The sequence below is a fragment of the Pongo pygmaeus genome, chromosome 4, assembly GCF_028885625.2.
Source record: "Pongo pygmaeus isolate AG05252 chromosome 4, NHGRI_mPonPyg2-v2.0_pri, whole genome shotgun sequence".
NCBI lineage: Eukaryota > Metazoa > Chordata > Mammalia > Primates > Hominidae > Pongo > Pongo pygmaeus.
The window spans coordinates 172879740-172898829 of record NC_072377.2 but is presented as its reverse complement, the minus strand read 5'-3'; the positions used below and the strand labels follow the sequence as shown (position 1 = coordinate 172898829).

At 40.6% G+C, this 19090-nt stretch overlaps 1 protein-coding gene across 9 annotated transcripts in view; it reads right to left on the bottom strand.

Annotated features, from left to right (window-relative positions):
- TENM2 (teneurin transmembrane protein 2) overlaps positions 1–19090 on the bottom strand; it is a 1186617-nt gene that overhangs the window by 381176 nt on the left and 786351 nt on the right. For 8 of the 9 annotated variants that reach the window (XM_054488238.2, XM_054488240.2, XM_063665336.1 and 5 more), the window contains one exon: positions 4773–4982. The exons of the other annotated variant lie outside the window; for it this stretch is intronic. In XM_054488238.2, the coding sequence (XP_054344213.1) occupies positions 4773–4982 (210 nt within the window). The remainder of the gene's footprint in view (positions 1–4772; positions 4983–19090) is intronic. 9 annotated transcript variants of the gene reach the window in all.

The following is a 19090-nucleotide window of genomic DNA, read 5'->3' as shown; positions in this document are numbered from 1 at the left end:
CACAGAACACCTGCTTTTCAGGTCCTGAATGGTAACTTTAACCTCAAAGTCTCCTAATTCCCATAAAAATTCAGTTATGAGCAATGACATTTGAGGTCTATTGCCTATAGGGCATGCAATTGACACGGTCCTTTAGAAGAACTAAGGTTTGTCTATTGATCAAGTCAAGTTTTGCCCTTAGACTGTGCAAATATTGGACATTTGTAGAATTGTTTTTACATGGAAAGTGCACTCTATGTCTTATTTAGAGGGAGGTTACAAGGAATTTTGACAGGAAATTAGCATATGTATTATATGATGTTACTAAGAATCCAGTCATCTGGATACACACATGAGCTCCTTTATGACAAACTTCTTTCTGGCCTCATTGTGAGGATGCACAGAATTTCCCTGAAATGACGGATTTGCTTTTATCTCATGGGGTGTTATGCATCTTCTTTCCCCTATGCTTCCCTTTTTGCTTTGGTTGCTAGGAAGCTTAAAATCAAGTTCTCTATCTTAAATAATGGAATAGGACTTTATACGTTTGAGCATATATGTATACTTTCTCCCCTAAATTTTTCCTTTACCTTTATTGTATCATCTAATTATAGCTTAGAAATTTTTTTTTTTAACAATTGTTGGCCGGGGGTGATGGCTCATACCTATAATCCTAGCACTTTGGGAGGCTGAGGCGGGTGGGTCATTTGAGGCCAGGAGTTCAAGACCAGCCTGGCCAACATGGTGAAACCCCATTTCTACTAAAAATACAAAAATTAGCCAAGTATGGTGGTGTGCACCTGTAATCCCAGCTACTAGGGAGGCTGAGGCATGAGAATCACTTGAATCTGGGAGGCGGAGGTTGCGGTGAGCCAAGATCATGCCACTATACTCCAGCCTGGATCAGCAAGTCTTTGTCTCAAAAAAAAAAAAAAAAAAAAAAGTAACGATTTTTATAAGCTGTTACCTATTATGAGGGAGGTGCAGAAAAGGAATGAATGAATGAATCTCGTTTGTTTTATGATGCCAAATAAATTAGACCAGCAACTTATTGATCCTAGGCAACCCCAAAGCCTGCTGATTTTGATATACTATTTTCATTTAGAATTAACTAAGGCATTGCTCTTTAAAAAGGGTTAGGGCATCCTTCATGTGCTCAGTTACAAACAGAGACTCTCTGACTGGGACAGCTCTTTTGCCACATAAGATCTACCAAGATGTCCTAGCTAGGGCATCTTGGTTACTACATTTCTTATGTGTATAGTTCGATGCTACTAATGAGTGTTCAAAGCCCCTTTATTTAAACTTTAAAAAAAAGAAAAAACTAAAGTTCAATGTTTCACAGGTAGAGGAAAGCCAGTGCTTTTAGAAGATAATGTGGTTGCCTGTATATTTTCTGCATCATACGCTGAGAGCAAACTGCAAACCCTATTCTGATTTGGAAGGTAGTCTCATTCTTCCATCTGCAGCGGCCTCCATTATGCTGCTGCTGGGATCTAGATTTTTTTTCCAGATGAGTTATTTCATAGGATTTGAAATTATGCTTCTGTATACAAGAAACATCTCTGGAGTAACCCGCTCTGGCAGAAGGTCAGAACACAGAATGAGCCACTCGCTGGAGCTCAGCTATTTGAAAGAAAATGCTTAAGGGGGAGAGAAACACCACTCCCATAAACATCTCACTAACTGTACCTGGGTAACTGCTTGATTGGCATAGATAGAGGGTTAGAGCAATTTGACTCCAAAAGTGGCAAGGTTTTAGTACCATCCACTAAAGAATGCACTACTGTCATAGAAAATAATGACACTCAAGCCATAAAGGTGAAGCTTTGTTGTTGCTTTGAAGAGTTTTTCATGTTGGGGAAAAACATTTTAGTTCCTGTAGTTTATGTCCCGTTTGTTTCTAAAGAACAGGTGCTCCTTGGGCAGGAATTGTGTACTATGACCCTCCTAATGATGGGCTTCACCAACATCAAATAATAACAGCAACTATAAGAGCAGAGCAGGAAATAATGTTTCACTGTCGTGTATGGGCTGACGTGTTGGAAAGTGTTTTATTTCACCTAAGAAAGAGACAAAGACCAAAGTAGTACCAGATTCTCAGAACACAGGGTCATTGCCAAGAGACGAATTTAAAAAATTCTGTGTAATTAACCAACTAAACACAACACACCCAAACACATGGCCACTTTGTTTGTGCTGTGACACCTCCTGAAAAATTCAACCCCTTTCATCAGACTCAATTCAAAACACTCAGACGTAGCTCTGCACTTTGCATCCTCCGTGTCAAACTCTATTTCCAATCCTTTATGTCAAATTTAAATTCATGGCAACTGCATTCAGATCTTGATAGAATCCCCAATTTGCCCTGGACCTTAAATCCATTCCACAAGAAACACACACACACACACACAAACACAGACGTGAGCACACGCATACTCGAACTCGATTTGCTCTCATTTTAGCTAAGCCAGAGTCCAGAATTTCTAATGACTGCCTGTTGACCGGAGCTTTAACAAACTCTCTGATGATAAGTACCTGCTGAAAACAATGGTATTGCACAACTGGGCCTTCACCCCCTCAGTTGAAGAAATCCTATCAGCACAGCTCCTGTTTGGGATGAAAATGGACCCTTAAATTTTCCGTGGAATTTTCTCCTGTTACTGAAGCTTAAATTGCTATCAGTCTTAAGTGAGCTGAACAAATTGGTGTGAGTGATGAAAAATGGATAAGTTTGACTCTGAACACACAGATCTGTTGTGTCCACCAAAATGAGGTCTTGATTAGGCATAAAGCTGACATAAATACCCTATCAACAAGTTTCAATCTGATACACTGTCCAAAAGAAAGGAAATCACTCACTGCATTATTGCTAAGAAAACATTCCAGATGGCCTCAAGATATGAACTGACCTCTCTTATGGAAATCATCATTGCCTGGGTATCCATATATGCATAAAAGGATATAGTTTTTAAAAGCTCATTTTATCCCTAATAATTGTCTGTTTTTAAAAAGCTATCAGCAGGTGCACCTCATTTCAAAAGCCTCTTGTCCTTCATAATACAATATTCATCACGATTACATAGTATGAAATAAAAAGCAGCAAAACATAAGCGAAGGTAGTTCAATTAAATGCAACATAATCTCTGCAGCAAAAAAAGGGCTCTGTAGCTAAAATCAGGTTCTGATGAAAGTAAAAAGGGAATATATTTCCACATATTTTTAATTATATAGAATTTCCTCAAACATGATTTTTCATAATATATTCCATTAAGTTAACATCATATTTGAAGAAAGAGCATTTTCCGATTTCATTTTAAGCCTGATTTTGAGCAATTACAGTGTCATTGTTCCGCGGTAGAAAGGTTGAATTCATTTACTGTGTGGTTATGCTAGTTATGATTGATGTCTCTTCTCCAAATGATAAACCAATCACCCCAATGATGTAATGTCATTTTAAGAGTGCCATAATCACATTTCTCTCAAACTAGAAGCTCTGATGAGTTCTAATAAAGATTTATGGTAGATTAAAGGCCTTCATAATATCAACAATGGATTGCTCATTTGATGAGAGATTTGATTAGGTAATTTTTTTTGAAAAAGAATATGAGTTTACTAAATATATCAGGCCTGGCTATGAAGAAGGGCATGGACCATCCTAAGTAGCAGACCATCATTCCATTTCCAGAATGAGTCATCTTAAATGTATTTGGGAGGTCCTCTCTAATTGTAGAGGTTGAGGCCAGTGGTGGGTGGCATATACTCCTGGATGGAGCCTAAACACAATCTCATCAAGACCCACTCTTGGCATGGAAAGCTCTGTATTGCTTTGGATGGGATATGCTAATTAACCTCATGAGTGGCCAGTTCAGAAGATAACTCCCAAGCCTCTAGGTCAGGAGTAATTAATTTTTGCAAATGTCTCTCTCTGGGCCATGGACACTTAAACCCTAGTTATTGCACATTCCTACGTTCAGACGTCATAACACCAACAGGAGAAATCAAAATAAGGCATGATTATCGCTGGGCCCAGGGCAATTCCACCCAAGATTCAGAGATTGGGAGCTAAGACAGTGGCCACAAAATCTTCAAAAGTGGGACAGGACCTTGGGTCCAGTCTCTCTGTTCTGTGAATGAGAAAACCAAAATAAGAACTATGGATCTAGAGGCAGTATTTACCATAGTACCACACCACCAACTTGTTAAATTCAAGTGAAGTCACAAGTAAAGGGTTACAGGAGAGGTCACACCCCAAACACCTCAGACTTGGCAAGACATTCAGTATTGATGTCAACGGAACACATTGTAATTTCAAAATCATCTAAACAAGCAAGGAATAGAAGTTAAAAGCCAAAACAAACAAACAAACAAATAACAACAACAACAAAACAAACAACAAACCAGGGGATCTGAGATACACACAAATTGGGCATGTGAGGGTGTTCAGGGTCACTCAGCTATGACCAGAACCGTAGTAATACAAAATTCAATATGCGAGTGTCTCTCTGCACTTCACCTTTGAGACCAGCACGCTCACACATGCAGCAATGGGCAAATGCCTTCCACTGAAGGAGGCCCAAATCCTGTTAAGATAAGCAAAATCTCTTGAGTAACTTCGACCTTCTACAAATGTATCTTGAAAATACCATGCCACAAAACAACAAATGCATTTCACCTTGATGCTCCCCACACCACCTTCCCCCAGCCCTTGTTTCAGCGTGGTCATTTTGCTGGAGAATCAAGAATGTCACTCACAAAACACCACGCATTCAGACACCACAGAGTTTCCTTACCACCGCTGGAGGCTTGCTGGGGCCCTGAGCATGCTCTGAGCAGGTATGAATTGGGGGAGAATTCCTCATCAGGGTTGGTGTCCATGATTTGATGGGAGGTGTTGCTGTCTAGCAATGGCATCTGGCAGCTAACTGGTGGAGGATTATGGGAGCTAGGCAGCTGAGCAGATGGGAGGAGACTAGGCGAGGATGTAGGTGGAATGGGACGACCTGGGAAAGAGGACAGAGGGGTCAAAGGTCAGCAATGAGTGTCATGAGAGCATCCCAAGAAAGTTACATTGAAACCAGCTCACAATATAAATATTAAAAAAAAAAAAAGAAATGAACTGCTCCAGATGTTCTTTTTTAAGAGTGGTTCGATGTTTCTCCAAAAGTGTAAATTCATATTTTAGGTAGTTGCATATTTCAGAAAAAGGACATGAGTAGAAATATCCATGTACACAGCTGAAATGGAATCAGTCTAGAAACCATCCAGTTTCTTTTACTTCCTCTGCTACAGTCCTAATCTAAGTCCTCATTATCTCTCTCTGAGCTACCTCCTTGCTGGTCTCACTGCTTCCACTCTTGCCACATAATCCATCTACTCCCCATTGTCTCAGTCCTACCTCCACAGCAGCCGGAATGAAATTTTAAGGTGAGGAACCAGATTGTATCACTCGCCCGCTTAGCACCCTCCAATGACTTCCCAGTGCTTGCAGAAGGAAACCCAAACTCCTTATGATGACCTCCCTGTCTTGAGTACTCCAGCCCATAGTTGCCTCTCCCACCTCACTCTCATAGTAACACTTACGACTTTCCACGTGGCCCCTTATTCTCTAGCCAGTATGGTCATCTTTATTTCTGTTGTTTGAACACACCAAGCCATTCCACCTTCAGAGTCTTCACACTTCCTGTCCCCTCTATGCAGGACACCACCCCCAACCCCCAACCCCAACACCTTGCCAACATTCACAATCTCATTTCTTCTCTTCAATCAACCCTTCCATGTTTGTCTTCTTGAAATTTGCCCATCTGCCTGCTCTAGGCAACTACTCTGCTTACATTTCTTCACAGCCCTCACTACTCTTTGAATGCAGGCATCTTGTTTATTTCATTCACCCCCTGCATCACCAATGTCTTCCTAAAGAATAGCATCTGCTGAATGAATGACCAAAAATAAGGTACTCTAAAACTAGACTCATTAGTTTGAGGTAGAAGTGGAAGAGTGATGGAAAGGGTGATGCATTGGCATCCCAAGGAGTTGGCCAATGTCCCCACCCTCTTCATTATGTGGTTTTTGGGACACCATGACTGTGGTTTTCAGACAAAGAAAAGCACAGACTCTCTAGCCTTGAGGAGGAGCAGACGGTCCGGCAGAAGGTGCTCAGTGACATGGAGCAGCCCTTGGGTCAAGAAGTTGTCCTCCCACACAGAGGCTGCTGCATCCTCTCCTTCACATGGCAGAGAGCTCCTGGCAGCCAAATTGCTGGGCAAGGACTATCACCACCTATACTTTTGCCTGCTTCATCCTTCCATCTTGGGGCCTTTGCAGTTGCTTGCCTGCTGGTTTGCTCATTTGGGAAGTTCAGGAAAATGAGCCAAGAGAAGCAGCCCATGGCATATGTCCTAAATCTGGGGGTGTGGAAGGAAGGACAGAACATTGAGAAAGCAAACTTGAGGACAAGGTGAGTGTTGCAACGCAAGTAAGAAGTACCTGAGACAGAAGAAATGTGTGTTCCTACTTTTAGATGTACTGCTGATGTAGAGACATCAGCAGACACCTCAAATGAATGTCCATTTTTATTGTCGCTTTTATAATTGTATTTTCTGATTCATTATTCAGTGAATTTAATGCTATTTATGGGTTCATTTGGTTCAATAAAATGTATGTGCACTTTGCTAGACATTGAGGATACAAAAATAAGTAAGACACCACCCCTGCCCTCAGAGAGCTTATAGTCTAGTGGGAGACAGACAGGTAAATATGTCATTTCAGTGCCACATGATAAAAAGCAGAATAGCGGCATGTAATGACATGGTGCTGTGGAGGCAGAGAAAAGGGACACTTGTTTCAGCCTGGCTAGGTAGGAGTGGGGGTTTCGAGTCAAATAAGGATTCCTGGGAAAGGTGATACCTGAGCAAACGTCCAAAGAGGAAGAAAGTGACTTCTGGTGAGAGGTAACAGGATGAACAGCAGCAGAGGCATCAAACCACTGGCTCATTACCCTTTGAGGATGGGGGTGGCAGAGATAGGAGATGAGATACCCTTAAAGCTTAAATGTTAGGGGCTCCTGCACAGTAACAGAATAGAAATGGAGACAAATCATTCCTGAAATTGATCAGTTGATAAATGGAGTTTGACTGGAAAACCTCCATTCATTCATGGCTGTTTGGGATTCAGATAAGGCATGACTTTCTTGCTGGCTGTTCTGGAAAAGGTAGACTGAACACAGTGGAGTTTCATCAGAATCAGTGCTAATGTTTAATCAATACCTCCCCCACCCCAGGTCTCCTTCTAACAAAAATAACTATCATTATCATTATTAATTTAACTGCTGATGTTTCTTACACAATAAATATCTGCCACTCACTGTGCTAGTTCCTTTATATGTATTATCTCATTTAATCCTCAAAACAATCCCTTGAGGTTAGAATTATTATATATTCCCATAAAATGAAATAACAACGTTCCCATTTTATACATGAGGAAACTGAGACACAGAGAGGTTAAACTGCACAGATAGTTAGGCAGCAGAGGCCAGGATTCAAACTTGGGTTTAACTATTTCAAAGTTCACCCTCTAACCATTCTACACGATGCTTGCCCAAACAGCATGGTGAGAAAAAAAAGGGAAGAAGTGACATAAAAGAAGGAGAGTGATTTACAGCAGATCATGTTTCTGCATTCCCATCTCCCAATCCCAAGGGACTCCAGATTTCAAATAAGAAACATTTCTTTGAATAACCATTTACAGCAGCTATCATCCGACAGAGTTCAAAGTTTTTCTTGTAATTTTGTTATAAAGTTCAAAGTGGCTCCTTCGTAGCAGTGTTACCCTCTGCCTTCTTCAAGGCTCCTGAACCCAGAGGAATCCTGACCAAGGCACTGTGAAGTCAGTGTTGACGTCCACTTAGCAGCGAGGCTCTAGTAGGAACAGATTTTAACTCACAATCAATAGGCTTTAAAGTTTGTGTTATTGAGGCATATCTGAAACTGCATGCTGAAGAACAAGGATGGCTGGAAGCCAATTTTTAAATTCCTTTGAGTGACTGAGGTGGAACTGAAGTTCAAGTGCAATTTTCCAGGAGCCTGATATGATAGTTGCTGTGAAATCATTCTTTACATGAACTTTTTGAAATTTTGTTCAGCATGAATTCATTTCATATAGTACAGACAGAGCTGCTTTTTAATTTATACAAATACAGACAATAGAAGAGCAGTCATAACACAATGAAAGCATTGGGGTTACTACAGTGTATTGAGAATACGCATCACAGAATTGTCTGATTCCTGTTATTTTTCTGCCCACGTTAAGCCCATGTTTTGGGAGCTTCTTCAACTCTGCTTACTGGTACCCACCATTACTTGGGAAATTTCTCAGTCCTTAGATCTGCCCCCAGCAAATGGTATTCTTTCTTTCTTTCTTTCTTTGTCTTTCTTTCTTCCTTTCCTTCTTTCTTTTCCTTCCTTCCTTCCTTCCCTCTTTCCTTCCTTCCTTCCTTCCTCCCTTCTCTTTCTTTGTTTCTCTTTTTTTCTTTTTTGACATGGTCTTGCTTGTTGCCCACGCTGGAGCGCAGTGGCATGATCTCGGCTCACTGCAACCTCCGCCTCACCTCAGTCCCCACAAGTAGCTGGGATTACAGATGCAAGCCACTATGCCTGGCTAATTTTTCTATTTTTCTGTATAGAATGAGTTTCACTGTGTTGCCCAGGCTGGTCTCGAACTCCTGAGCTCAAGCCTCCACCTGCCTCAGCCTCCGAAAGTGCTAGAATTACAGGCATGAACCACCATGCCAGCCCTGGTATGCTGTTTTCTGTTTGCTATGTCATTTGCTAATTTTGTTCACTTATGCTACATTTTCCCCCCTGACTATTCCAACTGACAGAGACCATCTGTATAGACACAAACAGGTTCCAAAGTACAGGGGAGAAAATTGAAACTTATACAGGCTCACTTTATAAATTTTGATTTCTTACGGAAATGCTCAGTGTGGCATGGGCGGGTAACCAGGTGATAGGCATTCACCTGGTTCCCACTTTATGTACTACTGAAGCCCCTTGACTCTCCAACTATGTTGAAAATTTCATTTTGAATGAGTATAGAGTCTCCAGCAAATGAACAGAAAACCAGGTTCAACTGATCTGTTAAAAAACAAAAGGAAACAGGCAAAGGCAGCAATATGTCTTTCATTAAACTCACATGGTCTTGTGTATGTGTGGGTGTGTGTGTACGTGTTTTTCAAGATCCCCATGTAAATCAAAGTCAAACTAATTATCTGTGTGATTGGATTAACCATGACCTTAAATATGGGGACTAATCCAACTTTTTCTAATTTATGTTTCCTAATGAATACAATTTAGTGATAGTTTGAACTCATGATTTTTTTTTTTTTCCTGATTAAAGTACTGATAGCCAGTTTTGTGCTAACTCTGATAGACTGGTAGTGGCTGTGTGGAATGCTGTGTTGAGAAGGACTGTGAGGAAGCCCTGGATTTGGTAGGAAACAGTGAAATAATCAATTAGAAATTTCATGGACATGCAGTGGGGAGAGGTAGCAGATCACAGTGCTTATTTGACAGCCATGCTCCAGGTCCTCACTCATCACCCATTTCAGTCATACCTGAAAACTTTATCCTACACAATCTGTGGTTGAAACCATAGTGCTCTAACTCCCATTGTCATAATTACAGAACCATTTTGCTCTTTAAGTTGATTTGGATCCTGACTTAGTTCCCCAAGACCAAAGGACTACAATCTCCTCTCCATCCCCAAAGCAGTAAATATTATTAGTGAAATTGCTGCTCTGCCCAACCCTTTTTAATATATTCACTAATTTATGACAGTGGGCATGTTGCAGATCAATTCCCAAAATTCACTTAAAACAACGGGTTCTTTTTTATTCAACAGATTAATGGCAAGCAGATATGAGAATGTTCTGTGTAGGCAATGCATAAGTGATTTATGTAGCGTTGAGATGTCGGGATATTTGATGAAGCAAAGAGACATGCTCGGATAACAGTAACAAAAAAAGTACTAGAAATAATTGTATTCAAAATAATAAGTTCAAATATATATATACACCCATATATATGTGGGTATATATATATATATATATACACACATATATATGGGTGTATATATATATACACATACACATATATATGGGGTATATATATATATACACATATATATGGGGTATATATATATATACACATATGTATGGGGTATATATATATATACACATATATATATATGGGGTATATATATATATATATATACATATATATATGATCTTGCTTTACTTCAAGAACTGAGCTAAGTACTAAGTATTCTAGTAATATATATATGTGTATATATATATACACATTCTTTTAACATTCACTACTTTTCTCTGAACTTAGTAAGATTGTCTTCCCCATTTACAGGTAAGGAAACTGAGGCTTAGTTGAACTGACTTTCCTAACATCATGCTGTTAGCAGGGAGCACAGCTGGGATTTGAACCCAAGTCATCTGACTCCAAAGCCCAAGCTTTGAGTAGTTCATTTCACTATGTTCCACATTAGACAAAAATGCTAACAAATGAATAAGATGTGAATCCCAAACTCATGAGTCCTTTTCTGGAATGCACAATAGAAGTCATCCCAGAGGAGGTAATTAATCCTGGGCAGAAACAAGGTTCTTCCTGGAAATAACCATGGTGCCCCACTCACACAGAAAAAAATAATTTGTAAGGAGAGAAAAAAGAACTTGAGAAAAAAAAACTTTAAAATCCTCTGTGACTTCAAGAACTTAGTAAAAACATGGCTTTTGTGTTAAAGTTAAGTATTGCAAAAGGACTTACATTTAAGCAAGAGGATTTAAACAGTTGTCCTAATGATATTTCCTAATACCTGCTATTTATTCAGATGCTTGACTAAAGTATCTACTTTTCTCTAACTCTTTGGGATTTGTGAAGCCCCTATTTTTGAAGGGGTCAAAAAGCGAGAAAAATTTACGTTATTTCTATGCAAATAAAAACATTTTCAATACCTGAGATACTGCTCTCCTTTTGTTTGCATTTAATGATTTTTTTTAACGTGGTTCTCCTTGCCATTAAGACCATAAGAATATTTTTCAGGGAGGTGCATCGCGTTTTTCAAGGTCTGTGTAGTTCTGCATGTGCAGCTTTCAGAGGGCTGTGTGACAAGATATTCTTCACTAAGCCTTCACCATGGGCTTTGAGGGAGCACTGGGGCATGGCAGCCAGGCCGACTAGTGCAGAAGCTGCAAGGTGCCCTGATAACAATGCCGGCTAGACTCTCTGTCTCCAGCTCATTGCATTCACCACCACTGGAAAAGTGGGTTAAGCCAAAGCACATCTATCTGTTCAGCCGATTTGATGTGCTGCTGAACACCAGCCTCAGTGATTTTGCTTATGCCCCTTCCACACTTATCACCCACACTGTCAGTTGTTCAACAAGTATAGAGACTCTGGGACATGAATAACGCACCCAAAGGTAAGAATCAAGATTTGAACTCAGGTTTGCATATTGCCATAAGCTACAATGGGCTATTCCTTTACCTAGAGTCACCTTACACTCAAATTCACCTAGGAGTTGGTTTCATCAAGCAAACCCAACCCATTCTCATTTTCTACCCTGCTCCAAATAAAACCCTGGGCTCCAAAAGATGTAATACCTAATTGTCTTTTACAAATGTTTATTTCTCCCTTCATACCTGCCTTATTTCTGTCTCTGTGCTGTGTAATTCATCCCCAACTTTGTAACCCATCCAGTTTTATCTTCCTCCAAAGCCCAAGGGAAGAATGGAGAGAACACAGAATTCAGAGTCTGGCAGACTGAGCCCGTCCACTTACTCTATTATTTGGGAGTTTGAGCAACTCAGTTCACCTCTCTGAGACTCTCTGATGATATTAACACCCACTCTGCATGTTGTTGTGAAGACTGGAGACGTTATATGTAGAGCCCATAGAACAGTGTTTGATAGACAGTAGGGACAAGGGACCCAGATGGAACTAATGAGACTTTTAGCTTACTGGTTCCAGCTGGTTCACAAGCACCTGCTGTGTATACATGACTGTTCCATAGGTAGGGAGACTGTAGTACCAATCATTATTGCAGAATGCAAAATGACCCCTAACAAATATAGCATCTGAATTTTTTTTTTTTTTTTAGACAGAATCTCACTCTGTCACTCAGGCTGGAGTGCAGTGGTGCAGTCTCGGCTACTGCAACCTCTGCCTCGTAGGTTCAAGTGATTCTCATGCTTCAGCCGCCTGAGTAGCTGGGATTACAGGCACGCACCATCACGCCAGGCTAATATTTGTATTTTTAGTAGAGACGGGGTTTCACCATGTTGGCCAGGCTGGTCTAGAACTCCTGACCTCAGGTGATCCGCCCACCTCAGCCTCCCAAAGTGCTGGGATTACAGGTGTGAGCCACCGCACCCGGTCAGCATCTTAAAATTTAAATACAGATATATATTATGTATTTATATTTTACTTCTAATATTTATATTTTATATTTATATCATATTATGTATTTATATAAATCTATTAACCTATCTTCTATATTTCTGATAGCAGGCTATATTTAGTGCTAATGTTAGACTAGCTTGGTCATTCTCCACTGGGGCAATCTTTCTCCCTAGGGGAGATTTGGCAATGTGTGGGAACTTTTTGGTTGGGGTGCTACTGGCATCTGATGGGTAGGGACAGGGGTGCTGCCAAGCATCCTATAATGCACAGGACAATTTCCCACAACAAAGAATTATCCAGCCCCAAATATCGATAGCACTGAGGTTGAGAAATCCTGTATTACCACGTGTGATGGCTTTAGGTAAGTATACTTTATGTTACGTGATCAATTTTTAAGTTGCTCTTTTTTCTAGTTTATAAGCATCGGGCAGATATTAGAAGTAAAACATTTGATTCAGTCAGCCTTTTTCCCCTACCCAAGAAAACACCAAGAAAATAAACTTAACCTACCATTGGGGAATTTAAGTCAGAAAGAGGCAAAATTTCCTCAAAGCAAGTCTAATTGTCACTGGGGGAAGTTACAGCATGCTTTTCCCCAGAGGTGAGAGAGATCTGTTTGACAAGAGAGGGTTGGGTGGCCTTTATGGAGGCAGGAGATTCAGAGAATGTTCCACTTCAGTTTTAGGTTATTTAACCTCACCTGAGGAATTTTCACTATGACCTCTTATGTCTTCTCAATGAGGCGATATCAGCCTGACTGGGTTTGTTCTATTCCACATCATCTCGCTTAAAGTTTTTATTTTTACAGTGGAAGACCTAATTGCCCTCTTCACTCACACTTCACTGAACCCACGAAAGCCCAGTTAAGCATTTTCTTGAAAACAAATCGTTTTCAGATGGCCCTGGCAAAACTGTCCCAATTGTGAACAAGCTCTTATGCATAATTTATTGGAAGGGTGGCATGCTGTTGGACCTGCCCCAGTTAAAGGGCCTCTTGCAGGAGGAGCTCAAGCAGGAACTATCTTCACAGTTTGAGACCCTATGCATTTGGGTGTTGTTTCTATATCTCACCAACAACATGCATGTTTATATATCACATCTTGCTGGCAGCATTGCACTTCAGAAGGTGTAAAATACAGATGAGGCTATAGATGGAGAGTAGGGTCTGTTTTTAAAATAATTTCTGTAATTTTCTAATGCTAGCCCTTTCATCTTCATGAGGTGAAATGCAGTGCTTCTTTGCAGCTTCCTCTTGCAAAGACACAAACCCACCTTATCTGCAGTGACACAACTGTTTTCCAAAAGGCAATGGATCCTCAAATACCTTCTCACCAGAAAGTTCTAATTGCTTGACACATGCAGCTTAATTACATCTCCCAGATCCTCTCAAAGGGAAAAACATTATTATGTTGGTCATGTGTAGTTGTCCAGATTGATGCTGTCCAGCAGAACTTATTGTGATGATGGGCGTGTTCTACATCCCTAGTGTTTAATACATGTGGCTATTGGACACTTGAAATGTGGCTAGTACAACTGAAAAACTGAATTTTTAATTGTATTAAGTTTTAGTGACATTTAGATAGCCACATCTGGCTAGTGGCTACCATGTTGGACAGCATAGTCTAGACTATTGTTCTACCTTTCCCTTTACTGGTTTCCTTCACTGTGTTCCTTCCCTTCATACAAAAGCTAACATCTTTCTGAATGCACACATTTGCTCAGGTCATGTTCCTTCTCTCAACTTTCCCAAGGCTTTCCATTGCCTATAGTATAGTTTAAACTCTATGTTATCTTGTGCCAGACTTCCTCATTCCCTATGCTCTAAACACGCCAAAACAACTGTCCTTTTGAATACGAATCATTCCCTTCTCATATCTCTCCCCGTGCATGCAAGGTGCTCTCTCTTTGTTGGCAAATACCTTTTTTTTTTTTTTTTTGAGATGGAGTCTCACTGTGCTGCCCAGGCTGGAGTGCAGTGGTGCCATCTTGGCTCACTGCAGTCTCTGCCTCGTGGGTTCAAGAGACTCTCCTGCCTCAGCCTCCTGAGTAGCTAGGATTATAGGCATGCACCACCACATCCAGATAATTTTTGTATTTTAGTAGAGACGAAGTTTCACTATGTTAGCCGGGCTGGTCTCGAACTCCTGACCTCAGGTGATCCGCCTGTCACGGTCTCCCAAAGTCCTGGGATTACAGGCGTGAGCCACCATGTCTGGCTGGCAAAGACCTTCTAGAGACCTTTTGAAGAACTTCTAAAGACTCATCTCAAGAACAACCTTCTTAGAAGTCTTTTCTGATCACCTCACTCACTGGTACACAGGACATACTTTCATCATTGCTCTTGTTACATGTTAGCCTATGTATTTACCTAAATGTCTGGCTGATTCATGAGACTATGAGTGACTTTGGGTAGAGACTGTACACTATACACATCTTTGTATCCTAGCACCCAGTACAGAGCCTGTACATAATAAATAGCACTATGATTGGTTGATTATAACAATTTACTTCACCAACATGTATGGATATATATCAACTACTCATGGCATTCACTTCGATGTTGGCTGCTATGGCTGTTGTCTTAGGTTTTGGGTGTCTCTCTCAGTGTGTAAGTATCTTGCTAAGAAGAGTTGATTCTGAATTTAAATGTATGTTTTTTTCCTTAACCAAGTAGCCTAGAATATTAAGCCACTACTTCACTTGGTGCTCCTTGGAGGAAAAACTGGCTGTTAGATTTATTAACTGACAATGTGTCAGTCTCCAAGAGAAGCAAGGGATTTTCAGGCATGGTAGTGCGACCACATTTTTTGGTTAATTTTCAGACTTTAGAAAGCAACCGTTGTATAAAATTTGATTCCAGGCTGGGCATGGTGGCTCACGACTATAATCCCAGCACTTTGGGAGGCCAAGGCAGGAGGATCACTTGAGTCTAGGAGTTTGAAACCGGCCTGGGCAACATGGCAAAATCCCATTTCTATAAAAAATGCAAAAATTAGCCAGGCTTGGTGGTGTACGCCTGTGCTCCCAATTACTTGGGGGGCTGAGGTGGGAAGACTGCTTGAGCCCAGGAGGTTGAGGCTGCAGTGAGCCCCGATTGTGCCACTCTGGCCTGGACTGCAGAGCAAGACTCTACAAAAAAAAAATAAGAGAGAGAGAGAGAGAGAAATTTGATTCCACTCTCCACTCTAATTATGAAAGCTTCTCACCTTCAGGAGCTACTTGGGAAATGTAACCTAAGACAATCCAACAATTTCAGATGAAGGCGTTAAACTATGTGGGCAATGCTGTCACTTACTGAGTTGTCTGTCTGTGCTGAGTAATATGCAGAAGATACATTGAGCTGTTTTCTTGCCGTCCTAGAATCTGTTTTGTTAAGAGCTTAGTTGGGGGGAAAACTGCTAGAGAAAGATTAAAAGGAACTGTATGCCGATGCTGAAACAATTTTCAAAAGGCTCCCTTAGAGAACATATGTTCCACGATGCAAAGGAATTCATCTTACTCATTTTTATGCTCACTTCTTGTGGTTCCTGGTATATAGAAACAACAATATTGCCAATTGCTCAGACTGACTGAGCTCTTATGAGGTACCAGGTATTATTTCCAAGCCCTTTACATATATTATTGTATTTAATCTCACACAAACCCTTTGGGAGTATGTTGTACAATCTTGTTCCCGTTTTAATGATGAAGAAAGTGAACTGCAGAGGGGATAAGTTCGTTGGGAAGAAGAGTTTGAACCCAGGTTTTCTGATTTTAGACCTCATACCACACTGCACAGAGAATTTAATTAGGTTTTATAATAACAAAGTACCAAGTGCTGATGTAACAATGTGATTGGCATTGAAACAGATTGAATGTCAAATCTTGATTCTGCCACTGATTCTCTGGGAGACCTTGGGCAAGTCATCTAACTTTTCTGTGTTCAACTACTAGGTAAGTGAAATGTGTGGAAACGTACTTTATTAGTTTTAAATGTATTAAATGAGACACTTCTATAAACTTTCTGAATTAAATCGTATGTGTTATTATCATACATAAAAAAGGTAAGAGATAGGTGTTCTATTCCTCTTACAGGACTTTTTGAGGATTAAATAATAACATAGATGAAAGTGCATTGCAAATGGTGAAGTACTCTGCAAACGGTAATTGTTTTCATTCTCATTATTGGAAGCTTTCCTTTTCAAAGGCTTTGTCTGCAGATAGCAAACAGTTCTCAACTGTAAATTTGTGTTTTGCTATGTGCTTTAGGGACCACAAAGATAAAACATGCACTCTAGGCAGCAGATGCTCAAACTATTTCATCTCTATGCTGCCCACGCTCACAGTACCCCACCCGTTCCTCATTGAATGGTCCTTGATAAGATGCTAAAGATTATATGCCTTGGGAGTCTACCCACCAGTAGCCAATATAAAGCATGAAAAGCTCCCCCTCAAAGACATACAAATGTTGTGAAATTAGAATTGAAAATGTAAATGAGAGTAGGACTAGGTCTAGCTTGTTAGGAAGACGTCAGGACATGGATAACATATGCATTGATTTATACCCTCCCTGAACAATTGTTCGAACATCATTGCCTTGTATCTGAAAAATCTCCAGTAGTGTACAGTTAGGAAGAGTACTGGGCTAGGAGTTAGGAGATCAGGGTTCTTTATTGTGGCTACCCAGATGCTAGCTACTTGTCACAACAAACTTCTTACATTCTGTAGGCCTCAGTCAACACATGCATTCTTATTGTACTATGACATAACAGCACCAGTATTTTTTAAATATTTATTTATTTATTTAGAGACAGAGTCTCACTCTGTCACCCAGGCTGGAGTGCAGTGGCACAATCTCAGCTCACTGCAACCTCCACCTCCCAGGTTCAAGCAATTCCCCTACCTCAGCCTCCCAATTAGCTGGGATTACAGGCGCATGCTACCACGCCTGGCGAATTTTTTTTTTTTTTTTGTATTTTTAGTAGAGACAGGGTTTCACCATGCTGGCCAGACTGGTCTCAAACTCCTGACCTCAGGCAATTCTCCTGCCTCAGCCTCCCAGAGTGCTGGGATTACAGGTGTGTGCCACTGCACCCGGCCAGCATCAGTACTTTAAAGAAATGTGATGACATTGTCTCAGTCACAAGAGGGCCCATATTGCCATGGAAGAGACTAATATTTACTAACATTTCTTGAGCACTCACAAATGTTTTAGGCAGTATGTTTAGCACGTCATGGTTTGTAATTTACGAAATCCTTCCAACAATACTATCTAGCAGTTACTATTATTCTGCCTATTTTACAGATGAGCAAACTGTCTTGAAGAGATCACGGGACTTGACAAAGGTTATACAGTAAGTAATGGGCAAAGCCAAGATACTAACTCAGAGCTCTCTAATTAAGCATTGTATGGCTACATAGAGTCATTGCAATGTTGGAGATGCAAAGAGAGAAGAGTAATTTTAACTAGGGTAGGCCAGGAAGGCTGACTGGAAATGGTAGCAGCGTCAAGATGACTAGACAACCTGCAGCGAGCTCTCTTCTTCAGCTTTGAATGTCTAAATATTATTCTATTCTTATGACAAGTATGGAGATCAACAATTGGGTCGAGATTCCATGTGAGGTTGTGTCCTAGCAGAAATCCACAACCTGAATTGCATCTTCCCCACCTTCTTGAAGCCTGGCTTACTTTCTTCATCAAGGTCAGAATGAACCTCGAAATGTCTCTCATCAGGCCCCGCAGAGGCAAGTGCTTTCAAGGTTCTCTTCTCTGAAGGCTCGCTTAGGACACTCTCCAGGGAAAACTATGCATCAAGGCAGACAGCTGAAGACATGAAAAAAATGGCCTTGGGGCACAAAGAAGCATGAAGGGAGAAAACAAGCAGGAGGATTTAACTTTACACTGGGAGAGTGATAATCATGCTGCCTATATACATGAGCCACATGGCTACTCATCCTCAGAATTCGGTGCAAAGTGACTGATTTTTGTCTGAAATAGCACATTGCTTAGTTATGGCTAAAAAGATGTGGATGGAGAGATGTTTTGGGAGTTTCCATGATACTCACAGAGCCTAGTGGTATGCTGGATAATGATGTTTTAGTTCGGCTCCCAAGAAGTTGCTGGTATATGTGTGTGTGTGTGCACAAATGCATGTACATATGCACACACACACACACATACTCTAAATTGACTAGAGTCAGCAAAATTAATACACATCCGCAGGGCACTGTTGGCCAAGTCTCTATTTTCATAAATAATGCCTTCCTCACCTTTTACAAGCCTATTTGAAGACCTGCAGTGCATCCTGGCTACAATTCAAAGCCCATCTAATGAAAATACCTCCACTGTCAGCAATGTTAATGTCACTTTAAAGGGTGTGAAATGTTGCTAAATGTGTCAGGAAACAATTAGATAACATAAGAGGCATGTTTTCTCAGTGCACAGAGAAATATATTATGCAGGCAGGAGATAAACACAAAGTTTTCTGAGCTCCAGCATATTCAGCACTCTCCCTCGCTCTCTCTTTTTAATCCAACAGAGAAATTGTTTGGCAAGAGTAAGCCCTGTTTCAAACACTTGGAGAAGGGAGAAAGGCCTGCTTTGCCTCTGACTGCTGTCGCTTGAGCCCTGTGCTATCAGGCTCAGCGAGATACAAATAGTC